This window comes from Brassica napus, chromosome C1 (assembly GCF_020379485.1).
Source record: "Brassica napus cultivar Da-Ae chromosome C1, Da-Ae, whole genome shotgun sequence".
Lineage (NCBI taxonomy): Eukaryota > Viridiplantae > Streptophyta > Magnoliopsida > Brassicales > Brassicaceae > Brassica > Brassica napus.
In genome coordinates this window covers 10357925-10371872 of record NC_063444.1, presented here as the reverse complement: position 1 = coordinate 10371872, position 13948 = coordinate 10357925, and the positions used below count along the sequence as shown (strand labels likewise).

General features: G+C 32.7%; 3 protein-coding genes and 2 non-coding genes across 5 annotated transcripts; 1 reads left to right on the top strand and 4 right to left on the bottom strand.

Annotated features, from left to right (window-relative positions):
- Positions 1-5114: 5114 nt before the first annotated feature.
- Positions 5115-7770, top strand: LOC106376514. The gene is made up of 3 exons (XM_013816602.3): positions 5115-6693; positions 6984-7133; positions 7418-7770. Exons 1-3 carry the CDS (start codon positions 6373-6375, stop codon positions 7511-7513), a joined length of 567 nt encoding a protein of 188 aa, XP_013672056.2. The 5' UTR covers positions 5115-6372; the 3' UTR covers positions 7514-7770.
- On the bottom strand, positions 5468-5568 carry LOC125581193. Its single transcript, XR_007318900.1, has one exon. It is a non-coding gene; the product is annotated as a small nucleolar RNA snoR109 (small nucleolar RNA).
- Positions 5722-5822, bottom strand: LOC125581192. Its single transcript, XR_007318899.1, has one exon. It is a non-coding gene; the product is annotated as a small nucleolar RNA snoR109 (small nucleolar RNA).
- Positions 7771-7990: 220 nt separating the features above from the next.
- LOC106376515 (mitochondrial pyruvate carrier 4) lies at positions 7991-9480 on the bottom strand. The gene is made up of 5 exons (XM_013816603.3): positions 9219-9480; positions 8696-8794; positions 8543-8595; positions 8376-8449; positions 7991-8202 (listed from the first exon to the last, which is right to left on the bottom strand). The coding sequence occupies exons 1-5, from the start codon at positions 9271-9273 to the stop codon at positions 8157-8159; spliced, it is 327 nt and encodes a 108-aa protein (XP_013672057.2). The 5' UTR covers positions 9274-9480; the 3' UTR covers positions 7991-8156.
- Positions 9481-10884: 1404 nt separating this feature from the next.
- On the bottom strand, positions 10885-12363 carry LOC106437632 (mitochondrial pyruvate carrier 4). The gene is made up of 5 exons (XM_013878550.3): positions 12175-12363; positions 11651-11749; positions 11498-11550; positions 11322-11395; positions 10885-11167 (listed from the first exon to the last, which is right to left on the bottom strand). The coding sequence occupies exons 1-5, from the start codon at positions 12227-12229 to the stop codon at positions 11149-11151; spliced, it is 300 nt and encodes a 99-aa protein (XP_013734004.1). The 5' UTR covers positions 12230-12363; the 3' UTR covers positions 10885-11148.
- Positions 12364-13948: the final 1585 nt, after the last annotated feature.

Genomic DNA, 13948 nt, shown 5'->3' with positions numbered 1-13948 from the left:
AAATAAAAAAAATTACACATAAAATAATCATGATTTTTGTTAACTGGGCGGATCATTATTTATATGATATCGCACACGAAAGAAAAATTTCTGTTTTTAAAATTATCTAATTAACTCTATACTCTTTTTTTTTATATGATATCACACATTCGTAAAAAAACAGATAGTTTAAGATGCAAAAAAAAATATTTACTTAATGAATATAATATGAACGAATATTACAAATACATCATTTAATAAAATAAATAATTAAAAACTGAAAATTCATATCCGCGCTGGCGCGCTGGTCAGGGTCTAGTTATTCAATTAACAAGCAAAATTGTAAAAATATTAATGATATTGAAAAAACTAATTTTGAAAGTTGAAACTTTTAAAAATAGTTAATATTAACTGGAAATAGTTATTTGATAGAAATTTTATTTTTTAAATCCTAGACAAAATATAATTGTAAAAGATTATGTAATATTAATTTCCTTTTCTAAAATCCTACAAAACTGTAAAAAAAATATTTGATAGTTTTTTTCCTTTTTCTATAAAAAAATCCTAAAAAAAAAAATTATATAATATTTTTAAATCCTAACCAAAAGAGAATTGTAAAATTTTATTTGATATTAAAATTATTATAAATTATTCAATTAGCAAAAGAAGTGTAAAATTAGTATTGATACGAATTGTAAAAATAGCAATTTTAAAAATATTTATTAGTAACTAAAAATAATTATTTGATAACAATACTTTTTTTTGAAATTTTAAAGAGAAAATTGTAATAGGTTATATGAGAGTAATTTACCTTTTCTAAAATCTTAAACAAAATTGTAAAAAAGTATTTAATATTGTTATTTTTATTTTCTTATTGTAAATAAAAAGGAGATTTAAAAAATCCTAGCAAAATAAAATTTTAAAGACTTATTTAATAAATCATGAAATAAGTACATAAGAAGATGTATAATGTTGTCATTGATTCGATTGATGTATTTAACTTTCACTTCTTTTTTCTTTTCATTTCTTATTTCGGATTGTGTTCAGTTTAAATGTTTATGTATAGTATTTTCTACAATCCTTAATATAAAGTTTATAACAACTCATCTATACATCATGATTATAAAATACAAATATTAACTTGAACTTATGTATGAAAATGAGTTTGAATAATAAAATAAATCTCAAACAACATATGCAAAAAAAAACAATCATAATATTATAATAAAGTGATTTATTATTTTATGATTTTTATTAAATTAAAACATCAAACAAAACCCGTTGCAACACAACGGGCTCAAGATTATCTTGTTTAAAATAAATTTCAATAAAAGATTATAAGTAAATTATTTTTTAAGGAATTAAGTAAGATTTGAAATCTACATGTGTTTTTTTAAATTTAAATCAAAATTTTGAATCTAATAGTTTTACAAAATCTAAAAAATGAATTTAAAAACCACAATTAAAATTTTATAACTGGCAGTATGAATTTAGAAAAGCAATATTATCTATGGATATAACTTTACTGAGATTTAATTGACGAGCTGAACTTATATAAATAACGAATTAAAAGATTACAAAATGATATCTCCATCTGATGTCCTTCAAAAGAGCTCACATGTTCCTATTTTTAAGCTCGTTAATTAGGAACATCGTCAACTATTGTGTGTATCTCGAGCGAACATGCTGCATCTAACTCTCTGAATCCCGAAATATTGTTTGACTCACTCTTAGGACTAGGGGCATTGCCTCCGCGCAAGCGCGGAGTTGTGGACAGAGTTCTTGTTTCATCTTAATATTTGTTAGGGTTATTGTAGGTGTGAATTTTGCGTTTTGGGTTAATCATTGTTTTCAAGTTTTTTTTTATTGTTATAGGGTTAGAGTTGTGACGATGAACTGTGTATGCACTGTTCTCCACTCATGAAGGACTAAACTGTGTTAGTAATGTGATTGATATAGTTCGTAGTGTTGCTTGCTGTGTCATTGAGACTTATTGTTTGTTTGTCTTTTTAATTTGTTATTTGTATTGTTGAAATTACATAAATTATATTAAGGTTGTTGAGAATACCTTTTGTTTCTGAATATTTTTTCTCCAATTTAGTTGTGTAATTTGTGTGTATTAAGTAATATTTTTTTATTCTTATTATGTTGGTTATATGTTTTTTTTTTTTAAACTTGTTGATTTTACCGGACTTTTAAAACAAATACATGAAGACTTGTAGAAATAATTATAAAATGAGTGACAATTAGTATTTGAGTCTTAAAACGAATATATGTATTTCTCATAAGAAGACAATATCATTGGCCTGTTGACATTGAGATTATAAGCTATTTTCATAAGACAAGAGGAGTGCAGGTGGATATGTTGTTGCCTCATTTGTATTTGTTGGGATTGTCTCTTGTATTTGCTGGTGTGGCTGTGTTTGTTTCTCTTTTATTTGATGTGTAATATGTAAACAAAAATCATTGTTAGTTATATTTATCAGAGTTTGTAACTTACTATGCTTTTTTGTTTAGGTAATTTCACTGATCTTGGTTGTCGTCTTCGTAAGCATCTGTGAAAGTAAGTTTGTAAATTGTTAAATAGCTGGTCATGTAGTTTGTATTTGTTTAGCTGGCTCAATGTATGTGTCGTTGAGTTTTAATTGAGTTGATTGGTTTGGTATATTTGTTTTGAAGTTTATTTGTAAGATTAGACAAAAAGAGAGGTGATCATTAATGATTCGTCTTTTTTGGGATTTTAGTTTTTGGTGTTTTGATTGTTTTGGGTTATTGTGGTTTCTTTTGAGCTGTAAAATAAAGATTTGTGTAAAATTATATTGATAAGTAAGGGAGATAAATATACGACCACAAATCTTGGGTAGAAAATATTTTTGATTATTGATGTTAGCACAATATAGAGAGTAATATAAAGATAATTATGTGTTGATTGTTTCTCACGGATCAATGAGGAGACGGATAACGACTCGACTTGTTTTTTTGGAGAGGTCAGAGCCCTGGACAGAACGGATTTGCCCAACCACATCTGCGAGTTTAAATATTAGTTATGATATCAAAACATAATATAAACCCAGATGCAATATGATAATATACATGGGAGTTCTAGGTTTGTGTTTGCAATCACTTGGAGATTTCAAACAGTCTAATCTTTACAAGAGATTGATCTCAGGAGTACTCATGATGACTTCATCAATAATGGTTAGTGAGATGAAACGAATGAAGAATGGATGATCAGTTATCTTGTACATGCTTGAGCACATAACAATCTCAAAACGATTGACTTTCACAATGGAATCTGCTTTCAAAGATGGCATGTAATGATTAGCACGCCCGACGGAAGTAAACCCATGAATCACGGAATCTGCAAATAATATTATTCAACAAAAAATCAGAAAATCAATTAAAACAATTATGTTAAATAAATGTGATAGATCGAAGATTAACTTACCTTTTCATCATGTAAGAGAACCGTGATTCCCACAAAATCCATGTCTTTCTTGAAGTTTAGGAAGCCAGAGGCGATGCTCTGACTACTACGATCAAGACGGAGACACTCGAAGGTTGAGTGACAGACGCCGGGATGCCGGTTTGAGGAACTGGAGAGGCAGGGAGAAACATTTTCTAGAAGATGGTTAAAGCTAAGAGGAATCAATGAGTTTTGTGGAGGTGCAGATTAGGTTCATCAAAGATGAGAATCATATATAGGGTTTACGGAGGAGTTACAAATCAGGAACATTTATGATCAAGCGATTTAAGATGGGGACATGAAGAGTTCACCGGTGAAAAAAATAGATTACGAACAGACACACAGCGCAACTCTGTAGCTCAAACTTGTTTGAGACAATGATGAAAAGAACTCAAACTCATGTTAAACGACAACAATTTACAATATGGAAAAACTATAATTGTTGCAAACTTGAGATTTTTTCATATAACGTGATGAATCTCATTTAAAAATGAAACCCATAATACACTTGTAGGTCCGACCCTCAGAGGAAGCCGAAGAAGCAAAGGCTTCCGACCTTCATAAATATATATTAGGTTCGACCATCAATGTACAAAGTATCATTTAGCTTAGTGGTATAAATGTTGGTGTTTATATCTCAATAACCCGGGTTCGAGCCATGAGCTTGACACTTTTTCACACTTTTAAAAGTAGGGCCCACAAAACGCTGACGTGACACGCTAAGTAGTGAGCAAAAACTCAACTATTATAATATAGATTTTCTTGGTCTTAATGGTTCTTTGTTGGTTAGGCTAGCTTCTAAAATTCATGAAATAACTGGGCCTTCTTCGATTGGCCCATGACTGTATTAAAGAAAAACTACTTGTTCTGGCTGGATAAGCTAAGTGGATCGGTTTTATACAATAAGTACATAGATTAAGCGAATTAGTACAAAGACCTCATAGATGATTAGGATTTGATTAAGTTGCTAAAAGCCGTTTACTAGTATCCACCTGAAAACACAAACTCAAGATTCGCAACTACATGTTTCAAACTCCAAAACACTTGAAATACTCCGGTTTCTCCTTTATTGTAATTTGTAAACGTTAACCTATGTATGATGTTGACACAAGCTCCGCCTCATTTGTTACTCATCGGTACTATTTTCTCGAGTTCTGCGTGGAATGGATCTCCTGTACATCCCAAAACAAGGCTACTGACGAAGATATACGCTAAATGCGGCCATCTAACACAACTACGTAACTGCTGTTTCACCGGTTGAGTTCATCTTTAAGATTAATTTCGCAACTGTTGAGCATTAACAACTTTGTTTCTTTTAAACTGAATAATCCTCACTACTGTATAGTGCTTGCTCACCGAAGAAATCGTTTATCCCATTACAGTCCTTGGATGTGACAACAGACGTTTAAATATTTTTGGCCTAAAGGCTAAAGATTACAACGATAATGACCACACATCTGAGGCTTTTACCAGTTCCATTAAATAAGAGATTCTTAATGTCAAATCTTATAATTTTGAACAAATTAAGGTTAAATCTAACGGAGAGAAACCGACTTGAAAACTAATCAATATTTGAGAAGCCGATGATAGTCATTTGCCTTTAAGATAACCGAAGCTTGTCGGTTCTATGAATTTCAATATCTTGCAGTAAAAATTAAGATAAATTTCTGTCATGCATCTGTTTTAATTTATTCATAAACACGATAACTTTTTATATTCTTCAGTAATGCACAACCACCACACATTACCCAAAACAAATGGACGACCATTATCGCAGTTGTGTTGAACTTAATTTATAATCGAGTATATTCGTATGTAGGCACCCATAAGACACATAGCTGCTCACTAACAAAGAGCAGATTGCCTGGAAAGGAGCCCAATGTTTGATCTACGAGAAAGGTTTCTTGAAAAATGACAATTGTTTTAAATCTGCATTTCTCTTTTCTTTTATACCCTTTCTCTTGACTCACAGTTTCTAAAGAAAAAAACACAAAACTTACTAACACAAATCATAGTTATAAAACATGTAAGAAACTCGGTAAGCAGATGAATCGACCGGAGAGATTTAAATCTCGCTCGCGACCACCGGCCAGATAGCTTCTAACTCTATCTAGCTACAGCCGAATTGGCCAATTCAAGAATAAGGGCATAGTTAACCCCTTCTCTTGGTACAATGTAGCCACACAAACAATAGAGGGATACAAATGTCTTTTCGATATATGTCTCATGAATAACAGTTTAGAAATAACAGGAGGCGAATGACAGGACCAAAACTAAAATGTAAGAAACTCGGTAAGCAGATGAATCGACCGGAGAGATTAGAATCTCTCTCGCGACCACCGGCCAGATAGCTTCTGAATTGATCTAGCTACAGCCGTATTGGCCAATTCAAGAATAAAGGGTATTGTCGAAACCCCTTCTCTTGGTACAATGTAGCACCCCCCCAATTATATAACTCAACACGCGAACAAACGTTAATTTGAATCAGATAGATGTGCGAACCCTAGTACTAGGCGGCGTGAAGAAGAGATGATGACAATGAAAGATTGTTAATATAGGATAAAACATCAGGGATATAAAGGTCTTTTCGAGTTAGCTCTATCTCTGGAGGCGCCGCTATTAGGTCAAGACTAGCAGAGATCCTCTGGGTGAGAAAGAGTCTTTCGTAGGTTTACAGTTAGCATTACAATAACGAAAACCCTCTAGCCAAGACAGAGTCTTCTTCTCTTCCCAATAAGATCGGGGGTTATAGCAAAACTTGAGATCTGAAAGAGAGAGAGAGAGCCTTCTTTTTCTTTGTTCTTACGGAGGAAAGAGACGAAACATTAGTTTTTTTTTTTTTAAATTCATTTATTAATCTGTAAAATAAAAATTCAAAAGCGGGATCGTGATTTGAATTTAGGAATTGGATCAGCGAGTCGTTAAGTATGGAAGGAGTAGGAGCTCGGTTAGGTAGGTCCTCGACTCGTTACGGAGGACCGGCAACGGTATTCACGGGTCCGGTTAGGAAGTGGAAGAAGAAGTGGGTTCACGTCTCTCCCTCCTCCAAGAAACATACCTCCTCCGTCGTTAACGGTGGGTCCGCTTCCGATGGATCGCACTTGTTGTTCTTCAAGTGGGCTCCATTGTCTCAGGGCGGCAGCGGGAACGAAGATGGCAAAAGCGAGAGTAATTCTCCCAGCGAAGAGCCTGTGACGGCGACGGAGGCAGAAGAAGAGCCTCCGCGCCGCAGATTCAAATACGTGCCGGTTAGTTTATTGATTCTTGCGCTACAGTGATTAGGGTTTTAATTTCTATTGAATAAACTGAGGATTAGGTAATGTGATTAGTTGAGAGCATGTCTTGATTTAAAAAGTTTTGATTTTTTAGCAAGAAAGTTGATGGATCTAGGCTTTTGGTAGACATTGGGGGTTGTATGGTTTAATAAATTGTGTTGGATTAACAATGTGGAACTTCAATAGTTGATTCATGAAACATATTCTTGATTGTTTTAGAGTCCTTGTGATCCATAGTTGAAGTTTAAAAAAAGTGTGTGTAGATCGCAGTGCTTGAGGAGCAGAAGAAGGAAGCTACAGAGACTGAGGAAGACGACAAGGTTGAAGAGGATGAGGCAAGTGCAGTGGAGCCAAGCGAGAAGAAGATTGAGGAAAAACCAGACATGAATGATGTTCCCATGGAAGATAATCAGGTTAAACGTTCAGCCTCATTCTTTTATTAGCCTAAACCCAAACTTATGTCTTCGCCTTCTCGTGACTTTGCTTGTTTTTTTCTGCTGATAATTGGATTCTGGAACCATTTGTTAAAGAGAGTATATACGTCATTTCTTTTGGTTGGCTTGTTAAAAGATTTGCACTTAACCATTATAGCAGCAAACTAAGAAACTTCTTTGCAATCTTGGATTTTGTTCACTCTTTAGATATTTTCAATGTGTTCAATCTTTAAAGTGATCTTTTGTTATCTACGCAAAATTAGGAGGAAGATAAAATAGTGCGACAAGATCTCAACGAAAGCACTGCCGATGTAGATGCGGATTCTGAAAACAATCCGAAAGGGGGCGAGCCAGTATAAGAGTCATAAACTGGCCATTGCATACCCCGTAACTCAGGGTTTGGCTTTATCGTATTCCTTAACTTTCACTGTCGTCATGAACAAGAGACAATACGGTGAGAAGAAAGCATTTGTTTGAGATGGTCTGTGTACGTCCATGGCTTCTTCCTTTCCTTCTTTGATGACTAGACTCCATTTATTCGGAACTAAACATTCAATTTACAGAGGATTCTTGGTCTTTTTGTTTTGATTTTTAATCTGATTAAGCATTTTAATTATGAATGATGGCACTTTTGATATCATATGAACAGAGCTTTTTCATTCATTGCAGCTCGAGTTGGTGCTTCCTCCTCAACTCGACTAATGTCAACTAAATGTTACAATATAGAAAGAAGAAAGCAGTAGTTAGAGATGTCTTATTGTATCATTCATCCTCCTCCTCTACTCGTCTAGTCTAGTCTGTTGGCTTGTTCCTTGTCCTGATGGTCAAGTCCAAACTCATTGAAACGTTTGATATCACTTTAGAGAACGTATGATGTACTGAAAAACATTGGAAAATTGGTTTCTTAATCCAACCAAGAAGGTCTGAGTGTTAAAATAAAAATCAAATATTTGGGGATGATGATTATCAAGCACAAGCAAGAAGATCCTTCTTCGTCATTAATCATTCTTTGGCAACAACAGGCTCCACTTCAGATGCAAAATCGTTTCTGTAGAGATCAAAACAATTATATCAAATTTTGTCTAAGAGGTTAAGAAAGCATCGTAAGATTTTGTATGTTCATTAGTAGAAAGAATTGCTCATAATAGCAAAAAAAAAAAAAAAAAAAAACTAGTTCTTATTTTATTTTCAAGTTATTGCAAGAAGAAATATTGATCTTACTTGATTTTACGAGCAAGCTGGCAAATGCCAGTCCCGGCCATAGCAAGATTAACGCTAGAGAGGTTCCAGTTTTTCTGTAAACCAAAATATTCCTAGTCAAAAAAGAGCAAAGAAGAAGATGAAAAAAAACAAAAAGAAGTGGAGGCCTGTTTAAAAGGAAAACTTACTGGAGTGATAACCATGCCGTAGCGAAACCAGATAACTCCAGAGCATGTAACAACTAAAAGAGATATCATCAGATTAATAAACTGTTAAAGATCATATTAAGACAAAGGAAAGCAATCAAAAAAAGACAGTGGGAGTAAAAAGATATATAATACCAAGCTGTTGAGGGTAAGAAATTTTGTCAGTAGGTTTGGCAAAGTCTGCAATGTTAGCTATGCTTATACCCCACTTGAACGTGGGCGCCCAAAAATGAACTGACAATTAAAATAAACGAGAGGTTCACACTTTCACCATTATGATCAAAACCAGAGTACGATAAACCAACCCCGAGGATTATGAATTCATGTGAGACACACTGACATATAGAGGAAAGAGTGATTCTTTTGTCTTTTGTAAAAATCAAAGTTATTTATATCTTTTTAAAAAAATAGAACGTAGCAAACATATTCATTACAATCCTGGAATTTAAACATAGTTCTATAGAAAACAGTTTATATATCATCTCCTAAAATGTTTTACCAAGTAAAAACAACAATTTCACCACAATTGGAGATATGAAGAGAAACCTAACAAAGAAGAACGATAACCCAAATTAGTTGAGCAATTTATATAAAAAACGATCATCTAAATAATGATGAAAATAAAAGAACAAAGCTATGAGCTTGGAATATGACTGACTGGTTTTAGGACCGGCAGGGTGATTCCAGAGAGCTTGAAGCTTCGAAGTCGCCATCGATTTTTTTTTTTGTATCCTAGAGATGTTCTCACCAATCAATCAATCAATCAATCAATCGTCTCCCCTAGATTATTTTTTTCCTTTCCTCTACAAAACTTTAGCTACTGCAGGTGCCAAACGATATCGTTTATACACGGAGCATGCACTCGAGGACATTTTTGTCATTTCAGCTTCCTCTCTGTTTTGTCTCAGCCTTCTTGGTTTGATGTCCCTGAGCTTCCTTTTGGACTTGTCTGACTTGATCTATATTTCTTAAACTGCTAGTTCGACCCAGAGCCGCCGGACTTGATAGCATATGTACGAAACATTTGAATGGTCCCCATTTTGTGGGCCTCCAATTTTTTTAAAAATCATTTATCTACATGCATATATATTCATATAATTATATATATAAATATAAATGTAAAACAAAAGATCAAAAGTTGAAAAAATATTATATATAAGTTTAATAGATTTTTGTTATTATGATTTATGATGAATAAAATTAATAACAAAATGTTTAAAATACCATAAAGTACCATTTTTAATATTACCTTTACCCAAAAATGCCATAACATTTGAGTTTATGGCTTACTATTTATGGAATGGGTTGAGTTTATAAACTTTTATAAATATTTTACAAATGATTCTTAAACATTTTTAAATGATTTAAGAGGGTAAGTTAATTTTTCATCACAAACTTAAAGTATTTATAGAAAATAATTATTATTTAAAGTAAATTTGGAAAGTGATATCAAATTTGTGGTTAAATTAGAATTTCCCAATCAATAATCTACAATTTTCTTTGAAAATAATAAATATATTTTCGTTAAAATAAAATTAATAAATTTGACAAAAATAAAAATAAAAATATCATTAATTTTAAAATATAAATTAAATATTTTTATTTTGAATGGGGCCCTTAACTTTCTAGAACAGGCTCTGACTTCCACCCCTAGTTAAACCTTGTGAACTTCTTACTGCTGATTTTATCTATTACAAATTGACAAATATTGCATAAACAATTTTATCGCCGATGATTATACCTGATTTACGAAGATATACGTCCAAGTGTGTCACTTGTATAACAGTACTCTTTACACATTTTTGTAAACATCTTTTCATTAATTTGCATAATTTGCAATATTTGGGATTCAAAACCTTGCGACTTGATATACTTTAGTCGGTACACATCAGTGTTGTGGTCTCATGACACTGATGACCAGCTTGTTACTCTTATGCATAATTTCTGAAAACAATCCAAAAGGGGTCGAGCCATTAGAAGAGTGATAAACTGGCGCCACTGCGTAACTCAGGGTTTGGCTTATCGTTTCATTGATTCAGAACTAAACATTCAAAATTCACAGAGGATTCTTGTTTTTTCTTTGTGCTTTTGCATTCATTGGAACCCCAGTTGGTTATTTCTCCCCAACTCCACCATTGTCATTTAAAAGAATACAATATAGGCAGTAAGAAGAAAACATTAGTTAGGAATGACTTAATGATTCATCATCCTCCCCGACTAGTCCAGTCTGTTGCTTGTTCCTGAACCTGATGGTGAGATCCAAACTCATTAACTACGAATTGAATATGCAATTTCATTTAGAATTCTTGTTTCTGTTGTTTTCCTGGTCTGATAACACATTTTTATTTCACTTTGGAGAAGATATGATGAAGTGCTTTAAAAGTAGCATTATGAATGGAGCTTCTTCTAAGATACAAGAATTACTTTAAAACATTGAAAAATGATTGGTAATCCGACCCAGATAGATCTGGGAATTAAGAGATATTGGGACTTGATATTCAAACACAAGCAAGATGGTATCCAGCTTCGTTTTGATGTCTTCATCTTCTTCGTCGTCATAATCATTCTTTGGCAACAACAAGCTCGGGTTAAGATGCAAAATCGTTTCTGTAAACCAAAACAAGTGTATCGATTTTTGTCTAAGAGTTAAAGAATGTTCATTAGTAGAAATCAAAGCATTGCTCAAAATAGCAAATGAAGGATGAGATTAGTTATTATTCCAGTAGCCTAAAACTGGAGAGCATTTTATATTTGATCTTACTTGATTTTACGAGAAAGCTGGTAAATGCCAGTCCCGGCCATAGCAACATTAACGCTAAAGAGGTTCCAGTTTTTCTGTAAAACCAAAATATTCTTAGTCACAAAAGAGCAAAGAAGAAGAGTGAGTTATTTTCCCTGTGATGGCATTATGAAGGAGTGTTTAAAAGGAAAACTCACAGGAGTGATAACCATGCTGTAGCGAGACCAGATAACTCCAGTGCATGTAACAGCTATAAGAGATATCATCAGATTAAAGAAAAAAAAACTGTTAAAGAGCATTAAGACAAAAGGAAAGCAATCAAAAAGACAGTGGGAGTAAAAAGATACTACCAAGCTGTTGCGGGTAAGAGATTTTGTCAGTAGGTTTGGCAAAGTCTGCAATGTTGGCTATGCTGATTCCCCACTTGAACGTTGGCGCCCAAAAATGAACTGACCAACCAATAAATTAAAAACGAGAATCGCTCACTTTCACCATAAATGATCCAAAAGAGAGTACAAGAAAGAGCTTTGATCAAACTACTACGAAAGCATTTCGTCGATTTCAATTCAGCTTTGAATTATTCTGTTCCGAGAATGTATTAACAGAGACTTCAATTCATATGACATACAGACTGTGATTCTTTGTGTGTTTGTACAATCAAAGTTGTTATACATTTTTTTTTTTTTTAAGTGGAGATCGTAGCAACATATTAATTCCAATCCTAGAATTTAAACATGGCTCTAGCGACAACAGTCATATCCCAGATTAGTTGAGCAATTTATAATAAAAAAAATCGACCATCAAAAAGGAAAAGGAGTATAATCGAAATCGATGCAAAAAAAAACAAAGCTATGATCATGGAACCATGACTCACTGGTTTTAGGACCGGTAGGGTGATTCCAGAGAGCTTGAAGCTTCAAAGTCGCCATCGATTATTTTCGTATCCTAAAGAATAGCTCACCAACCAATCAATCAATCGTTTACTGAGATTCTTTTTTCCTTTCCTCCTCTCTACAAAACCATACTTACCAAAGGTACACCATACGATGTCGTTATACACTGAACGTGCACTCGAGGACATTTTTGTCATTTCAGCTTCCTTTATTTTCTGTCGCCCCCTTCTTGGTTTGATTGATATGTCCTTGAGCTCCTTTTTTGGCTGGTATGAATTGATCCAACATGTTGCACAAACAAAAAACAAGAAACCAAAAAAACCAAAAAAAAAAAAATTGATCTAACTTCTTTTTCTTAAACTACAAGTTCCACCCTTGCCTAGTTAAACCTTTTGATTTCTTTCAAAGCTGATGAATAATGTTATTACAATTTTACCAAAAATAATAATCACAGTACCAAAAGCAAGATATATTGAGCAATTAGGCTATCCACATCATCAAAAATAATCATCCAATCAGTTCATTTCGTTTTTACACATCAGCGGACTTCAATTACGTCTGGGCTTCAAGTTTTTCTTTTATTTGCACTGGACTTATGTGTGGGCTTTAGTTTCTTCTCATTTTGAACTTATCAAACCTAGCTTTTATTTTTGCGACACAATATTTGGTTTTACTATTTTAGATTTCTTTTCCCCCCTTAGTATTTGGGCATGATATCTCTAGATATATCTTTTGGTCATCTCTATGCCATTAACGCCATAACATACTACCGTAACATCTTTTGTCGTCTTATTATATATTTGTTTACGAACAGAATATTATAATATTTTGTTTAGTGAACTAAATGAACAACTCCGTTGTTTTTAATAAATATATTAGAGCAGGATATTGTTTCTACCAAACCTGTATAATGCACAATGGACCAAAATTAGAAACAGCAACGGCTGCATTATTATGGCCAACCCCATGGATCGTAATTTTCCATAACTTGCAAGCTTTCAATTAGAAACATAAGTAATTACGTTAGCAAATTATTATTCATACAAAATTTAGTTAACAAAAAAAATAACAACACAAAATATTTAAAATCATCTTGAACTCACAAAATTTAGTTAACAAAAAAAAAACACAAAATATTTAAAATCATCTTGAATCGCTTTTTCACTCGCAACAAGATTTTACTTTGACAGCTCAATAAAATACGTCAAACACTTCAAAGGACGGATAAAAAACATCAAGAAGATAAAAGCTAGAGAGGAAAAGAAAAACTTCAACCTCTTTGTTCGTTTTACAAATTGTTTTTTGTTTTTTTTATCTTTCTAAAGAACAATTTCGTTCATTTACAAATTTTATCTCTATTTTTAAAATACATAGCCTAGATAAACTTATTTACAAAAGGAAAAATTCACAAAAATTTACCCCTTTTAAAAATAATATCAAATAAAAATATCAACGTTTATCAGCTTGATAGATTTTTTTTGAGACAAATTAATGTTTTCTAAAATGTTAAAAAACTATAAAGAGTTTTGGAGGATTTGGGGAGTATTGTTAGATGGTTCTACTAAAACCATATAAATGATGCAAATATTTTTAAATGTAAAAATCAGATACGGTTTTACTAAACTAATAAAATGGAATTCAATTATATTGTAGTATAATTACATATAGACTATAAAATTGAGAATTGAATTATAGATGTGATGAAACTGGTCTCCACAAAAGGGATCTATTTAATATTCCCCAACAGTTCTGACC

Coding starts and splice junctions, on each gene's coding strand:
- LOC106376515 (XM_013816603.3), bottom strand. CDS start 9,273: ATGGCGACTTCGAAGCTTCAAGCTCTCTGGAATCACCCTGCCGGTCCT. Junction 8,450..8,542: donor ACGGCATGGTTATCACTCCA/GTAAGTTTTCCT, acceptor TTTGGTTTACAG/AAAAACTGGAACCTCTCTAG. Junction 8,203..8,375: donor CAGCTTGCTCGTAAAATCAA/GTAAGATCAATA, acceptor TGATCTCTACAG/AAACGATTTTGCATCTGAAG.
- LOC106437632 (XM_013878550.3), bottom strand. CDS start 12,229: ATGGCGACTTTGAAGCTTCAAGCTCTCTGGAATCACCCTACCGGTCCT. Junction 11,551..11,650: donor CTCTTACCCGCAACAGCTTG/GTAGTATCTTTT, acceptor TATCTCTTATAG/CTGTTACATGCACTGGAGTT. Junction 11,396..11,497: donor ACAGCATGGTTATCACTCCT/GTGAGTTTTCCT, acceptor TTGGTTTTACAG/AAAAACTGGAACCTCTTTAG.
- LOC106376514 (XM_013816602.3), top strand. CDS start 6,373: ATGGAAGGAGTAGGAGCTCGGTTAGGTAGGTCCTCGACTCGTTACGGA. Junction 6,694..6,983: donor GCAGATTCAAATACGTGCCG/GTTAGTTTATTG, acceptor AAGTGTGTGTAG/ATCGCAGTGCTTGAGGAGCA. Junction 7,134..7,417: donor TTCCCATGGAAGATAATCAG/GTTAAACGTTCA, acceptor ACGCAAAATTAG/GAGGAAGATAAAATAGTGCG.